The sequence below is a fragment of the Varanus komodoensis genome, unplaced genomic scaffold (assembly GCF_004798865.1).
Source record: "Varanus komodoensis strain SLA01 unplaced genomic scaffold, ASM479886v1 scaffold11, whole genome shotgun sequence".
NCBI classification, from domain to species: Eukaryota; Metazoa; Chordata; class Lepidosauria; order Squamata; family Varanidae; genus Varanus; species Varanus komodoensis.
The window spans coordinates 19,989,585-20,008,788 of record NW_025335317.1 but is presented as its reverse complement, the minus strand read 5'-3'; the positions used below and the strand labels follow the sequence as shown (position 1 = coordinate 20,008,788).

The 19,204-nt window shown below is 40.0% G+C and overlaps 1 protein-coding gene across 4 annotated transcripts in view; it reads left to right on the top strand.

Annotated features, from left to right (window-relative positions):
• The window catches only part of MICU1 (mitochondrial calcium uptake 1), a 156,277-nt gene that overhangs the window by 100,864 nt on the left and 36,209 nt on the right, over positions 1–19,204 (top strand). For all 4 annotated transcript variants that reach the window (XM_044420532.1, XM_044420531.1, XM_044420534.1 and 1 more), the window contains 2 exons: positions 748–945; positions 14,914–15,051. In XM_044420532.1, the coding sequence (XP_044276467.1) occupies positions 748–945; positions 14,914–15,051 (336 nt within the window). The remainder of the gene's footprint in view (positions 1–747; positions 946–14,913; positions 15,052–19,204) is intronic.

Here is a 19,204-nt window from a genome sequence, read left to right as displayed (position 1 = left end):
AAAAGATTTGTGCAGAGTTTCATTTCATACGCCATAACATCTCTTATGTATTTTAATAAGCATGTAATATGTAAATAGATGCATTGATGCAATATTATTATTTCATAAGCATATCTGCATATTTGTGAAACCCTTAGAGCAAGGATGTACAGAAAGTAGATATCCAGAAGTTTGAGACTTCAGCTCCCAGTATTCCTGACAACAGGCCATGTTAGAAGAGGATTACAGGAGTTGAAGTTCAGAACATCTGGAGAACTACCTGCTGCTCACACCTGCCTTACATTAAGTGATTCCAGCTGTGCAGATGCATTCACACAAAATAATAGCCCTAATGATGTGGAATTCTGAGTTAATTAAGCCGTGATGTAATATGCATATACCATTGACCCCAGAAATGCCTTAATCATGCATTAAACAACCCAGAGTTAACCTACAGTTAGCTTTATTTAACCTATGCTGTTATGTGCACACATGCCTATTGTATGAGCAGATCACATATGAGAAGAAGATGAGTAAGTTCTGTCTCCACTTCCCTTCCTACCTCCCTGGAAAAGAGTTGGCCCTCAAGAATACTGAACTTTGCCAGCCCTGTATTAGAAGACTGAAAGTATACTTGCCTGCACAACAAATCAAAGCAATAAAGCAGCTTTTCTTTTCTTCAGGGGGTTTCAGTCATTATGTGAAAATGATGAGTTATAGATTATCATTTATATCTGTCTTGTGCTCTCTACTTTTGCAATCTGCTAGGTTCAGAGCATCATTCGCTCCCAGACTAGCATGGGAATGCGCCATAGAGACCGTTCGACTACAGGGAACACCTTGAAGACAGGCTTCAACTCTGCATTGACCACTTACTTTTTTGGGGCTGATTTGAAGGGAAAACTGACTATCTCTCACTTCTTGGAGTTCCAGCGCAAACTTCAGCATGACATTCTCAAGCTTGAGGTTAGTGTTTAAAGTGGGAAGACTTTGATCCAGTCTTTTACCATACATGTAGACTTTTGTTAATTAGCCAGTGCCTTTGCTTTGGAAAAGAAATGGGGCCAAGCTTTAGCCATGGATTCCATGTTGGCATGTGACAACAGCCGGCTGCTGTGGACCTGTATCCCAAAGGGGCCTGCCACTGAGCCCCTAGTTTAAAAGGCAACTATGTCCAAGTACCACCATTCAAATTTCCTGCAGTACTGGTAACAGGGTCAGTGTGCGTAGATTTTGGAGGAATGGAGAAAGGATAGTGTAATAACATGCAGAATGAAGTTGCCTCATATGATATGGATTTCTCATTTGCAGTGGTGGTATTAATAAGGCTCTTGGCTAGAATTGGCTTGCTTTTAGTTGCTTCATATGACCCCAAATCTCAGAGGTGTCTGCAAACAATTGCATGCTTTTTCCTATGGGTTCAAAAGCCACATAAATTTCATTTACAACATTTTACACCCAAGAGGGATGTGTCGAGATGAATGCAGCTGAGCAGGGCTTCTCCTGAACTCTCGAAATCTGTATTAGTGCTGTGCAGTGCATGGTTTATGTCTAAATCAATATTCATTTAATCTAATCATAAGACTTACATGGCCAAAAAGAGCATATGCAAATTAAATTTCAAGTAATGTATGATAGTTATGATTTAGTGCTATTTTTGTTAATTAAAATGGCTTGTCATGTACAATTGAGCTCATAATTATCTGAAATTAATCTGTTTCTTTTTGAGAAATGCAATCAAGTGTATACTAGGTCAGATTACAATACTGTGTTAAGCAGATTATATTGCTGTGATTTTATTTGTCAGGGAAAAACAGATTTTCATATGGTAGAAGTTATTGCATCAGACTATCTGGAATGAAAATTCTGGCTTCAGTAGGTTGTTTTTGTAGCCCCCTGTCTCCATGTTTCTCTTACTCACCCAGTAAGTGTTTTTCATTGGCTTTATTAGAAGAAGAGCTGCAGACCCTACCAGGGTTTCTTATAGGATGTCAGTACTTCGCTCTTGCCTTTCCCTCCCCCAGGAGATGCTCTCATGCTGGCTGCAGGAAGAATAGCACTTTGAATTCAGAATCCTAGTGCCAACATCAGGTCACTTTCCCCATGACTGTCTAGATAGCACATAGTATTGCAACCTAAAACTGTTTTCAAAACTGCATTGGCTTATTTGCATTCTTTCAGTCAATATAGAGTATAGACACAGTTGTTGACAGGGTAGATAAAAATCAATGCCTTTAAAAAAAAATCTGATGTCTAAAATTTAATTCAGATTTTTAATTTAAATTAGATTTTTTAAATTAAATTATTTTGAGGGAAAATCTATCTAAAGATAGTTGCCTGTTTAAGAAGTATTATAGTCCAAAGGTTATTCATAATGAAATAAGGATTCATTTTTAATTATGTTTAATTATAGTCCATTAATCCATTCACAATGTCATGTTCTTCCAGAGGTGTCTGTAAAATTATTGGGCAGTTTTAATATCTAGAAGATATTATCAGAGATGCTTTGTTTTACAGTTCTCAAAACTGTGAATTTGTGTCTGCAGAGATCACATGCCTCTTCTTCATAGCAAAAGTGTTGTAAAATAAACATACAGAGTTGAGAAAAAGTCCTTACCCCATTGTTCCTTTGCAAATCTACTTACACAAAATCAACCCCATACCATTTAAGTGCTAAGTTTCAAAAAATTCGGGGAACACAAGAAGATTGTTGGGAGTGGAATAGATCTGCACAAGAAGCTAAGTGTGAGGAGGGAGGGGCAGGCAGTAAAAATTAAAGTGAAATCTTTTGAGCAGAATACTCCACAAGTCTTTGGATCATTTCATGTATCGCCTAAGGTTTGTCATATTAGTCTTTCCCTGGAGAAGATATTCTATAAAGGCAGCAGACCATAAAAGAGATGGAGTTTGGGAACATTTTACTGAAGTTCCTCTATGTAAGGCAGGCACATGTGCAAATTATGTAGAGAACCATGATTTTAATCTAGTCTTACTGACTAGTGTTTTAAAAATGATTTAAATTGATTTGATTTAAATCAAATTCACCCTGGTTGTTGACCTGAGTTACCTCTCTCTCTGCTAAGTGAATTTGCATTGTATTTCTATCTAGGATTTCTTAGATTGCATTAAACTGGAGTTCTCCCTAATCTCCAAATCATTATGGGTCAGTATGAATGAATGGCTGAACAAATATTGACCGTAATATGCATGCTTTTCCGAGCAGAAGCCTGAAATTGATATTAGACTTGATACCTAGACACATCAATAATTAATGCTTATAAATCTTGACTGTTTCCCCAATGAACAGAAAATGGCCAGCAAACTGCAATGAAAACCACAGCACATCTCAAGATGCTTATTGAACAATCTTTATGCATACAGTATATGGTTTTCTTGCAGGTGATAACAATTCTATCAACAGGGTAGAAAACCAGCTTGGTGAGCAAAGTTGTTATGACCAGGAAGGAAACTGAACCAAAACAAAAAAAAGATAGAGAGGGGAAATTGCAGTGCTGATATCGTTTGTCATACTTTACTGGCTCATCTATTGTTTTTGGTTTTGAATCATGCCAAAAAATGTCCTTTGCTTTGTAAAACATGGAAGTCTTCTAAATCCAGAGGTGGGTTTAAGGATGTATGATAAGTGTTTTTCAAAATATCGGCATACTGCTAGTTCTGCTTTCAAGTAGATTCATGGAAAATGGGCATCTTTTAATGTTCACTTGAACCACTAGGCAATTGTGAAGCTATTGTGTATGTGTGGGCAGAATCCAGTGGGATGTTGCCAGTTCCCCTGTACCCTGCTAATTGTGCAGCCCAAACAACTCCCACTAATCATGCAACAATTCCAGGGGCAACTGTAAATGAGGGAAAAACTCGTTTCTGGAAGGAGGCACATTGCTGGAGTTTGCATAAAGTAGTTTGGCTGACCTGCCCTCTACCAGAAATGACCATTTTTGCTAATTTCAAGGCTTCCCCAGGAAGCATTAATTCCGCTTGTGTCAGTGGTGGGTCCTGCTTACACAACAGAATTTGGTAGGACCCGCACAGGAGCAGAAATAAATCACAGAGGCATAAGTGCACCCTTGAATTCTGCCCTGTGTGTTTAATGGATATCTTGCCTTTCAGTATACAAGTTGTTCTGAGACATCTTAGAAATAACATAAACAGCAACAATAAAACCATAATAAACTTTTTTTTTCTAAAAGAAGAATTAAAATTCTTCTTGCAGGACAGATAGTAATAGATGGCCCTGTTGGGGGAAACACTGCAATGGGAACAGGCCCAAGTTTGTATCCCATACCTTTCTGGGATAAAATGATACCAAATAAGATTGGAACCTGTGAACTGGAGATTCAAAAGTACTAGGTTGTTTTTCGTTGTTCTCTCTGGGGCTGCAGAGGGAGAAGCTTGCAGATTCAAGGGGGCTAGGCAAGGTAGAGAGTGTATAGGATTACTTCGTGCAGACTAAGTTATTTTCATGCATGACTTAGAAGCTAAATATGCAATGCTTCTTTACATAACCTTTTTAATTGCTCATTAGTTTTGGAAACTGTTCATGGTTGCTATTAATTCTAGCATTTCATTCCAGACTGCAGTGCATTTGCAAGGTCAATGCTATGTCAGATATATCTCTTCAACACTGGGCATTCGTGAGGATCTTGCTGTTACCAGGAGACATCCTTCTTAATCCAGTTACTCCCCTTTAATTTTAAAAAATAACCTGTAGTGACCCAGGGAAAAGATGTGCAAATATTGGCAATGACCCAGGGATTTTTTTGGCAAGTTACTTTCCCTCTCTCTCCTAACAAATCATTTCACTGGACCACTGTCCAATTTTACTACCCTTGCTTCTAATCAGCCTTCACCTTCTTTGTCCTTGCTGGCTCTCGGTAGACCTCTAGTCTGTTCTGTTAGTCTGCACTGGATTGTTCTAGCCAGCAGTGGGGGACCTTTTCTCTGTTGAAGGCTGCATGCTGCTGGGGAGCGGGGTTGAAGTTACGATAGGTAGGACCAAAGTTTGAAAGTGGGTGGGATCACTCCTTCTCCCACCACCCCATGATTATAATATGGATTCCTTGTCTTTCTCCTTCTCCTGCCCCTGGTAGCCAGAGATGGAGCTTTTGTCTACAGAATACCATGGAGCAGGACTGTAAAGGGCTTTAACTTAGTTGTAAAGCACGTTTTACAGGCATAAGCATTCTGGAATCTTCAGTGAAATAAATTTGGAGAGCAGGGCTAGGAAATACCTTTGTATGAGACTCTGAAGAGTCATTTTCATTTAAACAGTATTGAACTAGATGAACCAGTGGTCTGACTCAATACATGGCAGTATCTTCATCTGGGAGTTTCTTGAATCTTTCTCGAGGTTAACTGAAAAGCGTGGAAGGCTGTACGGTTTATAGATGTCCTGCACTGTGCATCTCCTATCTCAGAGATTGGCTGCGTTCATTTGGGAGAAAAGATTTCAGAGAACTAGCTCTTATGAATTTGATTACGATGGGCTCCATTAGCACCAGTCACATGGCCAGGAGCAGGGGTAGTGGGAACTGCAGGGCCACGGGTTCTCCACCTGGGCTGTAGATTCTTGGAGAATGGAAAAAGGGCAACTTATCCATGCATTGTAGCATATAAGGAGCATTGCAGCACTTGTCATTTGGCCCTTGTCACTGTAAAACAAATGTTGTGCTATTATTCATTTGTCTTGTCAACTTTAATAGAATTATTTGCCTTGGTAACAAATACCAAGTGGTGGCTTTATTAGAAAATTCCTGTTTAATCTACGCTTTTTGACATCAATATCCAGCTAGAAATATGCAGCTAAACCTTTTCTTCCTTTTTTTCCTCAGCAATCATTTTGGAGATTTCCCCTTTTTGCCACCATTGTACTATAGGAGAAATGACCAAAACCAGTTGCTCTAGAATGCTCCCATGAGTGTCATTGGAACATCCTGATTTCTCTGCAGCTTTTGAGATCTGCAGAGTGCAGAATCCCAACTGCCAGTTTCATTCCTCTCCAAGCAATTCATTTTGCTTTGTTCAAGGTGCTTTTTTCCCATTTTCCTCCTTTTGCCTTTTTATTGACACTATGGAATATAAAGTAAATTAAATGTCAGTCTCAGAATGGTTTCTTGGATTTCATCTCCTCACACACAGCACCCAATCTTCTGGAAATTCTGTTGTTCTCATTTGAAATTGGAGCTATTGGGGCAGAACTAGTCTGTTTTATAGGGTAGTTCTGATCCAAGCTATGAAGTACTTTCCCTGATTTTGCTGTTTTATAATCATCAGAACAGGCAGGAGATGTTCAAAAATGCTGATGCTTGTGCATCCAAACAGAATGCACCATTCTTAGTGCTTCTGCAGCATCATTTTCCACCCCTTCAAGACCTATTTCCTCTGACACTAACAGGCTTCCAGGATTGTTTGAAACACATCTTTACAGTAAAAGAGGTTACACTTTCATTAACAAAATATGCATGCCTGTGAAGACATAGGTCTTTAAATTACCCTCTGTGTTTCTGTGTTCATTGTTGATGCTTGACGGTCTTGGAACTATATGTGGTATTAGTGAAGCTACTCCCCAGTGGTATGGGTCAAACATGAAAACATTTCAAGAAGTAAATAATCACAAGTTCCCTTAGATCCCAGATACCCAGTTTCCCACAGACAGTCATGACCCAAGAAAATAAACTATCATAATTCCTGATCTGCCATAACTTAAATGCAGATTTATACATACGTGTGTGTGTGTGTGAGAGAGAGAGAGAGAGAGAGACAGACAGACAGACAGACACAGACACAGACACAGAGAGGTCTTCCCAGTGTCCTGCTCTTTGAGTGCAACAAGCAATTGATTCTACTTTTTGAGCTACAATTTTAAACCTGTATAATCTGAGTGAACCTCAGAATTCTAGTAAAAATGAAGTGGTTCTCATAAGCCCAACATCATCTTGTCCGCTGATCCTTGGTCTGATCTTGCCTCCTTCCCATCCTCCTTCCCTGGATTGGGTATATCTACTGCAGGTCTACACTGGCTATCTTGGATAGGAGGCTGCCTTTTGTATCATTGCATGAACTGCTTCAGCAAGGCTGCGTCTTTCTAATCAAGAGGCATGTTCAAAACAATGGATGGGTGCACATGCCATGCCAACTCGCTCTGGCAATAAGCCACACTGGGTTGGTTGTTGTGCAAACAACCCATGGTATGCTTGGCAAATGATAAGAACTTTGTTGCTTAAGTTGATCTCCCCACCATGATCACAAGCTATTTTGGCTTCACATGGTTTCCCCACTCCTTTCTTTCCCAAAGATGGGTTTTCATTGTCTCCATTTTGACAGCCATTGACATTCCCTTCAAAGTTCCCAAGGAGCTTTGGGAGGGGTTGTCAGTGGTTTATCTCCCTAAAAAAGTCCAAAAAGGATGGGAGAAGTGTATTTTAATACCTTCAACTCTCTACCCTGGCTCATCATGTTTTCTTCAGCAAAACTTAGAAGAGTCCTTGTGCCTTTTATTCAACAGAGGCTTGGTGACTTTCATTGAAATTGTGGTATCTCTAATCTTTTAAGTTTTATTCTTTAAAGTCTCAAAGGAGGTTGATCAAGGCCATTTTGTATGTGTGTATTTTTGCATTGCTGTAAACCACACAGCCAAAGGGGGAGGATTTTTCTTATTTCAACTTGCTACCCTAAAAAACAAATAGGATTTGATTATTCATGGAGGAGTGTTTTCCTTGGGGAAACTATATAACTAGCAATTGTTATTACATGTTTAACTGCTTTTATGAAGTATTTGCATACTGCATATTGAAGCATCATGTTCTGCTAGATTAATTTTGTACTTCAAAAAACTCTCAGGCTATATTTTAAAGAATATTTGCTTGCATGAAATCAATCATAGTCTACTCTTCCCTCTTTCATGGCTTTTCCTTAGCCCCAGAGTTGGCAAAGAAATACTCTAGATGTTTTGGACTACACAACTCTACAGCACATGGCCAGTGTGGTATAGTGGCCATAGAGCACTGGTAGAGTGTGGAACTGGTATGCAATCAACCACAGTTCTAATCCTCACTCAGCCATGAAGTCAGCTGGGTGACTTTGGGCCAGTTACAGATTCTCAGCTCAACCTACCTCTCATGGCTGTTGTTCTGGGAATAAGATTGAGAGCCGCACCAGGAGAATGGTGTAAGTCACTTGGAGTTCATGGGAAAAAAGCAAGATAGAAATCTAATAAAGCAATAAATAACTCTCAGTATTATTGTAATTGTTGCATTATATTTACACCCCATCTTCTTCCTTTTGCAAGGTTCCTAAGGTGGCTTACCAGGTTCTCCTTTCCATTTTATCCTCACAGCAACCTTGTGAGGTTTGTTAGGCTGAGAGCCAGCAACTGGCCCAGCGTCACCCAGTGAGCTTCATGGCTGAGTGGGGACTAGAACCTGCATCGACTGAGTACCAGTCCAACCCTAGCCACTATGCCATGCTGGCTCTCATGCTGCACTCAACGTCCTGGGCTATTGTGCATGATGGCTGGAACTGATGGGAGCTGAGATTCAAAACACAAGGAGGGCACCAGGTTGCTTCAGTAATGCAAATGATGTGCAGCCTGTTTCCCCAGAAGTAGATTGCACCAAATCCATCAGTCTTCAACCCCAGTACAATTCAACTCCTTTAATTTTAACCTTCAGAGCACATCACCCAATGCATAAAGCCCCATATGTGTGTCTTTTCTTCAGTGCAAGGGGGAGGGGGTGCATGATGGATATGAGGAAATAATGGCATTGCCCTTCTGGTAGGGACTCACCTTGTGCAAAGCAATACATAAGTTGACCTCTCTCAGCTCTTTGAGACTTAGTAAGAGTACAATAGGATTCACCTTCTGTTTGTGGTAGATGGCATGGTGCAGGAGAGGCCAGCTTAGGTTTCTAGCAGAAGGAAGTGCTGCAGCTGGTGACAGTAGAAAGGGAATTAGGGTGGAGAGAGTGGATACTAATGCTTATTTTTGTACAGACTTCCATTTTCTTTTGGCTTAGTGCTTCTAGGTATCCTTGTCCCACTATCACAGATTTGCTTGTCTGAAAGACAGTTCCGTCCACAATTTTGTAACTGCATTATCCCATCAACTTCAGCACCTTCCCTTCATTGCCTGGAGCTATACGTTATGCCTGGTTAAGGCTTCAGTTTATGTGGCTCGGAGGAATAAAGCAAAGTCTACATCCTCACAGGAATTAGCTGGGTGCTGTATCCTACCTTCCATGGAATTGTATGAAACTGCCTTGTTTCTTTTAGACTATGGATCCATGTAGCCTAGGACTTCTACTCTGACTGCAAGCAGTATTCCAAGGCCATTTCCAGTCATGCTGTCTGAGGGCACTGAAACTTGGGCCTTCTGTATGCAGAGCAAATGAGCTGCAACCTCTCCCCTGCACTAAGCAATATTCTGATATGGGCATAATAGCTGTTCAGGGTCTGACCCAATGTAAATGACTTGGGCATCCTGTGCCCTACTGTTGTTATGGTGTCCTCTTACTTTGTTTTGCAGTCCTTTTATTTCTTGCTTAAACAAAGCAACAGAGGTGGAGGACACAGGCAGAAATGGCTTGAAGCAGCTCTTCTGTTATAGCAAAAAGCATCCTATCTGCTAGCATGTATGCCTTTATGTAAGTTGAAGATAGCTCACCATAATTGCTATTTTTATGCAGCAAGACAAGGAAGCTCAGATGAACTCTTAAATTCCAGATTTTTTTCTCAAAATGTCTATGATGTTATGTACCAGGAAGCTGTAGGCATATGGCCAAAAGCTCATCTTTCTGTGCATCTCTTCTGGTTCATCTCTTCTGGCTGAACATCAGGAAGAGCAGTATGACAGTGGAACCAACTACCTAGGGAGGTTGTGGGTTCTCCCATGCTGTAGGCATTCAAGATACAACTAGACCATTTGAGAGGAATGGTTTAAACTTGGAGTCCTGCCCTGAGCAGTGGGTTGGACCCGATGGTCCTCTGAACCCTTCCAACTCTACTGTTCTGTGATTCTATGATCTAAAGCAACCGTACCTAATCTGTTTCTCTGTAGATGTTTTAGACTACATCTCCAAGCATTCCTACCTATTGACTGGGGCTGAAGAGAGTTGACTGTTCAAAACATCTAGAGGACACAAATTGTGGAAGGCTGCTCCAAAGAAGTCTGTCTGTGGCAGCTATTAAGGGATTTTCTGCTTTCTGCTGTCAAATACAGAGAACATGTCTGTACTATTGCGGAGTGCATAGGATTTGCCACTTATGTAAGATGTAGATGTATCATGCATACTGCAGTCCTTTTCAGTTTTGATGAGCACAGCAAGTGCTTGCTCTTGAGGTTCTTGTGAACCCCAGTGAAATTTGGGAAAGCTTAAATGCTGTCAGATCAACTGACAAATTGCACCTGGTTGAATGAGTTTCAGTTATTATGCAGTCCTGTCAAAATGATACAGCAGTATTCCACAAAGATCCTGGCTGTGTGAAGGCAAGAATCTGTTTGAAAAACACCTCGTCAGCATTGAGTTCCTGTATTTCTGGGGCTTATAACTCCAGGTAAATTTTCTCCCCTGTAGGTGAGGGAACTAAGTAAAATACTAATGGAAAATCCTTTTGCTGAAAGCTTAGGGAGATAGTATTTTAGTTGATCAATCTAGGAGTGAGTTGGGGGTTCACTTTATTTGGGAGCAGCTGAGTGAGGTTCCTTCTTTGTAAACAGGTGGAGATGGCATGTGAATGGATTCAGTTGGCACTGGGAGGAGTCTGTTCTTCTGATCCTGGCCATTTTGGGCTCTCCCATTTGTGCAGCTCCCTTTTCCCATGAGAGGACAACTCATAATACCAACCAAGTCCCCATCTTCACGTGTGCTCACATTCCTGCCCTGGTCTCTGATTGCAGTCCCCCTGTGCAGTGCTCACCCTCTCAGGATCTTTTTTCTAGTTACAGAGATGAGACTCCATGGGCTGGATGGAGAAGCCCTGCATTTTGGACCAGTCCTACGACCTGGAGGTTTTCCACCCATGCCCTAGGGCAGCCTTCCCCAACCTGGTAGCCTTCAGAGGCATTTGGACCACAACTCACAGAATTCCTATCCAGCAGGACCATTGACTGTGATTGCAACACTGGGTGTTGCAGTCCAAATGTGTCTGAGAAGCACAAGGTTGGGGAAGGCTGCCCTGAGTCATGGTTATTTCCTTTCAGGTGCTAATGGCTACTTTTGTGATAGTTGGGCTTAATATTAGGCTGTTAGTCTAAATGGAGACTAATAAAAAAGCAAGATTCACTACTAGAATGTCTCTTCATTTTCTCATACTTACAAACATTGTTCAAAAGACTCTAGGAACAATTTTCTTTTCAAAATCTCTGTTTCAAAAGATAGGATATAATCAACATGGAGATCTTTAGGAAACCGTCTTTTGACATTATATTGGTGTATTCAAAGGCTGTTTTAAGTAGTTTTTATGTGATGCATAGGAGGCTTAGAGAGAAGTAGTAGATAAAGATTGAATCAGTTGGTATTCTAAATTTCTTTGAGTGGCTCTTTCCTGGCAGCTTGCTTTGAAAAAATACTTCTTTTCCAAGAGTTCAATTCTATATTTTGACATCATTATCTCAGAATAAATAAAGCTCTGGGTACTAAGAGAGAATACTTTTTTGTGTTTCGGTTGCTGTGAGTATGTAGGCAAAATCTTCTGTTATTGGAAAATTTGCAGAAGGTGATGTGTTATTTCGTAATTTGTGAGGAAAATATCAAAACATGACATGCCACTTGTTATGTTATGTAGTGACTACTCCTTAACTACTGTACATTGCAAAAAAAAAAACCCACTTCAGCACATGTAGATTTTGTGTGCATTCACTTATTCCCCTTCCATTTGCAATAAACCATCTATGCACGCACGCACGCACACACATACCATTCTTCTTGTGTCTTAGTCGCCTCAGAAGTCCCAGTTATAAACTAGCAGTGAGATAAGCCATGCAGTGGCCTCATGCATGATATGAAAGAAGCAGTTAAACAGGCCATTCTGCTTGTTTCTGCACAACCTCAGAGGGAAACCAGTCTCAAGCAAGTATTTATCCTCGCATTGCTTTCTCCAAATACGTGCCATACACAACATGGCACAGTACCCTGTCCCAAAACCTGCAGTCTCCTTCCCAGTGTATCCAATGAGCTATCTGGGTAAATATAAATTTGCTTCTGGCCTTTGGGTGTCTACCCTAGGAGCATGTGGATCCAGGGCTTGCTCACCTCTAATATATGGTAGAGATTGGGGAAGCGGGGGTGGAATTTAGAAGTGATGGGGGATTTGGGTCCCCATGGGGAGCTGCATTAAAGGCTTTGGGAAGTCCCACTTTTAAACCCCTAATCTAAACTATGCTCCCCCTTTGTAAGAAAGTATCTGAAGGAATGGTCATTTCTTTACTCTAGCACTTACACTTGTGTAATTTCATCAGGTTTCTTTTCTGGAGTAATGTATTGGAAAAGTAAAGAAACTTGTTTTTTTATATTTTAACATGTGTATAAACATTCAAATGCATTTAGAAGCTAATGATAAAACCATTTTCAGTCATTTGTCAAGCAAAGCAGCTTTGAATCCCTTTGTGGTGTGCTAATAATGCTTTACTTCCTGAAAAATAAAGGACATTAGGGGAAAATAATTAGCTGAATATGAGCATCTAATCAAGACCTAATGGAAGATTGTTAGAAACTCTGGATATAAAATGAATATCAACATGTTTATATGGCTATTGGGAATTGTGAAAGCATTGGATGTTTGAAAAATGTAGATTGCAGCTTTTGTGGATCAAGACTTCTGTCAGATTCCAGTATAGCAAAAGTGAATGTATTTAGCATAAAAGGAATTAGAAAGTTGTTTTTAATTGCTGCATGATTACATAGCCCATTGCTCAGTTTTCTCCAGCTAAATTAAAAATGTTCCTATGTGCGTCATTTATGCATTTTATTGGGAGGGGCCAGTTGTATTAGAACAAAAACTGGTAGCCATTTGGACTACTACATGCTGAAGAGATTCTTATACCTTTCTAGTTGAACATAATACAATAATACACAAAAGTGAGGAATTTGAAGGCAAAAAAATGTTTACCTCACATTGTCATCTGACATGTTTTAATTAAATGGCTAGCATTTTTATAAACGAGACTGCTTTCTTCAGATACTACCTTTTCTCTTTCTTCGGTGTAATACCTTTCCTTCCTTGTTTTCTTGCTGAAAATTAGCCTTGCTATTTGCCTACTTTGCAACAGATGACTCCTTTGGAAGGCTGATTGCCAGCAGCAAAATGGCATGGGATGGAAATTTTCCCATCTCCACCCACACCTTGATTCCGATCCATCCTGAGGTAGTGGTCCTGCAATTGCCTTTTGTGAGAGAGAGGTTGCCATTGTAAGCATACATTCTATAGTAGACAACTTGTGGCCTTCCAGATGTTTTGCTTTACAATTCCCATGATCCTTCAGCATTGGTTGTGTTCGCTCAGGCCGATGGGAGTAGTGCCAGAATATCTGGAGATCCACCTGTTGTCCACCACTGCTTTAAAGTATTTAGAGATTGTTTAACAAAATGATAACAAGATAATATTCTAAGAATCTTAAGATGGGGAGGGATGAAGAATTCTGCCTCCTTCTTTCCACTGCCAATCATAGTTCAGCAAACCTTTTTGTACCTCTCTTAGTGATTTGAGAAGGTTCCTGCAGGGTTTTCATTAAATATACAGAGAAGTTGTTAAGTGCCTAACTGATTAATATCCACATAAAATGTCTAATTTGAATATTTACTGCTCTTGCAGCTTATGCAGTATCAGTATCTCTAAATTTTAACATAAAAATCCCTTCAGCAAATGCTGTACCCAGGAGGGTAGAATGTTGCTATTTACAGTTGGTATGTGGATCATGAAGGATATTTCTCTGTTTCTAAAACTATGATAATCATTATCACAATATTCATATTGACTGAAATGCCTTCTAGCTGCTGTGGTGTGGTTAAAAACTTGAATATTTGAGGATAGTATGCTCTAAAGGCTAACTTGGAAAGTGAGAAACTTATGGGAAAACCTGCATTAATTACAGGTAATGTTGCATCAGGTTTATCTCCTCCCGCCCCATTCCCTCTCATATATACTTTCCTATGACTAGAACAGGTAGAGGGAAGATAAAGTACACCAGTTCTTTTATTATTAATGCAAAAAATATAGGGTGCATTTGCACAAAACATTAAACCATGGTTTATATCAGTATGCAGTGTTGCATTATCCATTTTATTTATTTAGTTAGTTAGTTAGTTAGTTAGTTAGTTAGTTAGTTAGTTAAAGTTTTCCTAAACCATTCTATCAGCACATGCTCTCAGAACATAGAGTGTTGTTGTTTGAAAACCTGGAATTTTAGGATAAGATAAGAGATCCCATGGTTTGTTGTTAGATTGTGAACCCTGGGTTGTTTAAACCATTGGTTTTGTTACATTTGCATCCAGCATTGTGGATTGTTTCATCAAACTACAGAAGTGATAGGAAGTTGTGGTCAAAAAACTTAGTTGCTCTGTTTTCCAGTACTACCGTGCCACAAAGCCATGTGGAAAGAGTAGGTGATAGTTACAGGAACAAACAACCCAGGAATTTAATGCAACCCACAGTTTGTTCAGTCTTGGATTAACACTGAGTAAGGTAACAAACCACAGATTAAACTGTGAGTGGTCCTTACATGTGAAACAGGTCACAGATTTCATTATAATTACAATTTTTTTCTACAAGTAGTGATGGTTTTACTTCCCTCTGTCTCTCCTGATTGGTGTATTTTTTCAGAGGGAAGAGGAATTCTGTATAAATGCCATTAATGTATTTATGCATTGTGCTGAATGTGAATGAATGCAGCTATTTTAATTGTGTTCCTTTTTTTTCTTGCAGTTTGAAAGGCATGATCCTGTAAATGGCCGGATCACGGAACGTCAGTTTGGCAGCATGCTATTGGCTTACAGTGGAGTGCAATCTAAGAAGCTCACTCTTATGCTAAAACAGCTCAAGAAGCATTTTCAGGATGGAGAAGTGAGTAGCCTTTTGGCAGGGAAATGAAGAAGCTATAATGTCTGTGAGGACAAATGATGTTTCACTGGATTGTAGGGTACCATTCACAGGAGAAATAATTCCATGGATGAACAGGAGCTTTCATATGAAGGACTCCTGACTCTAACACCCAATAGTTAAGTTATTCCTTCTTTTTTTCCTTACTATTTATTTCTTTGGTGTTAATACAGGAGACAGCAGAAGCAATAGGAAATACATGGGAGGGCTGCAAATTGAACAGAATTCTATCACTTGTCTAGACCTCCCATAAAATTCCATGAATGAGGCAGGGCAGTTGCATTGCAAAAGCCTTCCTAGAAGCAGCTGCCCTCACCTGGGCATACCAGGCAATTGAAAAGGGTGGTTATGCATTCAGACCTAACATTTGTAGCACTGTGCCCATTTTGGTCTCTTTCTCTTTGTGCCTGAATTCACCAGAGAAAGATGTATAACCCACTGATGCGACCTTGAATTAATTGTCCAAAATGATTGCATACTTTGTCACATATATATTATAAACTTATGTGAGGAAAATAAATTATGGAAACTCGGCTCATAATTTTGAAGAAAAAGAGGTTGGAACCCTGCCAAACAATGCATGCTAAGAGACCTTGAATAGAAGCACCTAAAGTGAAAGGGCATCTTTTTATCTGCTAATGAAAGCACTTGGTTATGACAGTGCAAGAGTGTCATGTCAGTGGCTTATGAAAGCATAGTGCTCCAAATCTGATTAACCAATATCTGCACACAACAATTAGACCAAAATAAGAACTTGTAAAGGACCTCTGCTTCTGGATTCAGTAACCATTCCTCATTTGTTAATTGCTTCAGTCCGATTCCAAGTATTAAATATAAAGCCAGAAGTTCACAGTAGGTTGCTCAATTGTACTAACCTAGTTAAGAGGTTAAGCCGGGAGTCCTGGGACAAGATAGTTTAGGGGACAGTGGAGCCAGCAAATGAGAACAGAGGGTAAGGAAGAGTTAATAAACAAAATGGTGGGAGGAATGAAGAATCTAAGAATTGGAAAGAATTTATAAAAGGAATAGTGGTTCAGGAAAAAGCCAACGGAGTGATAGACAGCAAGTTAAAGAAAGAGCAAGAGGCACAAATTGTTTTATATGCCAAGTTTTTATTGTAGCTTCTGTTGTTTTTGTTGTTGTTAACCACCCAGATAGTATTTATTGGGTGGTATACAGATGTAAGCAGAGTAGCCCTAACAGTGTCTAAACGGGGATATCCATGATTTCTTGCCAAAGGGGGGATTAGGGAGAAAAAGTGGTAAAAGGCACCTGGATCAATGAAATTATCAACATGAAAGCTGAAGCCATTAATCGTGCATTCCTGTGCATGATGACTCAGAAGCAAGTGCACCTGTGTTCCGTGGGGCTTACTCTCAAGGAAAATGTCTGCTGGATTGAATGTTGTTTGATTGTGAGCAGTGAAGCCAAATGGAAGGCACAAGTGATAAGCTCATGAAAAGGGGGTGGTGGAATTTGCAACCCCATCTCAGCAAGAGCCTCATTTGCGTGCGTGCGTGCGTCTGTCTTGCATTCTACTGTCCCAAAGGGTGTGCTCACTTTACTACTTGTTCCTGAAACTACAGGTGCTTGGAAACATGGAAAAGTGTGAGCCACCTCCTTTTTATGAGACCCATCAGTTTTGACAGCTAGTTGTCAAAAAGTCAGCTAGCTGTCAAAAAGCCAGTTGCCTTTAAAAGGTGTTTCTTGACATGCCTCCCCATAGTTCCTTCACAGGGAATATGCACCAAGGTTTGAATGACATATTCAAACCTTGTGGGTACAACAACCCTTAGAATAAGGTATGAGTTGTCATGGGTGAACCCTGTGGGCTCATCTTCCATGATGGGGTGTTTTGTTGTGCAAACATAGGCATCAGTACTGTGTGAAACCCTTCTAGACCACTACTGATAAGATTCTGTCTTCAGACTATACAGATCACTACCGCACTTGAGCTTGGGCCCAGCACTAACTTAGTTACTTGTTAATGTCTGTTACCTCATATATTAGGCATGTACTAACAAATTATACACTGAACAAAATCTAGACTGCGCATTAGCACACTCCGTATAGATTAGCCTGTATCTGACCTGCTCACAGTGTGCCATGTGGAGCTGCCCATTAAACATGCTTGCAGGTACATATGGTGCCAGCAAGCCACACGCACAACAGGATCGAGCCAAAAACTGACTCCTTCAGATTTAATCAGCCTCGTTAAAATACCTTCGGCTATGGGTTGCTTATCTGAGTTTGCCAGCACATACCACATTTACTGAACTGATGCAGATGCTTGCAGAGTGGTTTTTGGATTGTAAAGCCAGTGGAAGCTAATGGTGCCTGAAATATATTCTTCCTGGCAGCTCTAAGCCTGAATGATTTTGCAAGGAAACCTACAAGGGACAAATGTGCTTCTCCAAACTAGGGCTAACCATCCCAACCGTTTGAAATAGTCTCAGTGTCAATGATTACTTCAGTTCCTCAGAAGCTCCATTTAGCTTTATGATATCAATAATATATTTCTCAAATAATACTGATTCCTGGTACTTAACTGGAACTCTGGTTCATGAATAGCTTGTAAGAAAGACTGTTTCTTCCTGTGCAACTAATGCATGTTATTTTCACGACTGACAGCAGTCCCCACATGCTTTAGCTATGATGGCATGTGTGGCATCATTGATTATCAGCTAATATCTGGATATCATTCTTGCTATTAATTTTTTCTGTGATTTAGTCAGAGCATTTCTTTTTCCCTGTTCGTTTGTATCAGGAAGCTGTCTTCTCTCCTTTTATTTTACTCTAATACTTCCTGGATGATATTGTCATTATTGGGCAGTTGTATGCCTTGTTTATGAAGCAGAAAGCAGAACTCTCTCTTGGTTCCAGTTTTTTTCCTTTTTTACTGTTCCTCTGCATGTAAGGTATTTGGGGTAGTGGGTTTGACACTGTGCTGGTGCCCTTAGGGCTCTTGCAGTCACAGGCATTCAGTTAGGCTAAGAAATTGGGAACCAGTCCTTCTGTTGCATTAAAATTTTCTCTGCCCTTTTAATTGTGTGGTTAGCAACCATGCCTAGTTTTGTTGTGTGTGTGTGATTTTTTAAGAACAACCAGAGAGAGGGTTATCTTGATTTTAATGAAAACTAATAAGTACTTTTGTTGTAATGAAATTGAACAGTCGGGGGGGGGGGGTTGACAGGTAAAGAAAGAATTAAAACTTCCCTTTGTATGATCCAGATTAAAATAAAAACTGGCCAGCTTGTTATTTATGCAGTATTTACCCCTGCTTTGACTTTTCTGCATCTGCTTGTGTTTAAAACCCAGAATTGAACTAAATTTGATTGACATTGTCACAACATGATGTGCACAAAATGTCTCAGTCCCCATGTCTCTCTCCTGGCAAAGGTCATCCCACAGGGTGACCAAGGGAGTTTCCATTCCAAACCCAGGCCTAAAACCCAACTGAAATGGATCTAGATAGTTCATTTACTTCAGGAATGCTTGGAGTTTCCTGGCCTCGGCCTGCCTAAGCACCTTGCCCAGGAAGAGGATATTGGTTATAGGTCGATAATTATTTACATCCTCTGAATCCAGATGTGACTTTTTCAGGAGTGGTGTAACTACCACTGTGGTTGCTGTTAATCTGTATCCACAGTAGCACCTGATGGCCACCATCTGGGGAAGGGGTAATCCAAAATTTGCTGTGTTCACAAGAAAGCACTGTATAAATTACACAGTATCTGAGGATGCAGAGTCACAAAATGCTCAAGATTCTTTATAGAAGGCCTAATCATTCATAACTTTGGAACAGATTGTTCTTTAAAATGAATTTTAGCACATATAAAAGGGATGCATGAATAGAAGTTAATGTTCACCATCACACAGCAAACTTTTGACAGCTCTGCAGAGAGCTATACAGTAACTAATTACATTAGAGAAGCCTTCTATTACAGATGGTGCTTGCTCTTATTCGTATTTGTCCACATGATTTGGTTGTCCTTGCAAAGCAATTTTTGTTATCATCTGCCTACCTTCAAGGCTAGCATGTACAAAAAATGCTTATTGAAATAGCATATTTCATCTCATTCTTAATGCTTATATTTTTTAAATGCCAAAAAAGAAT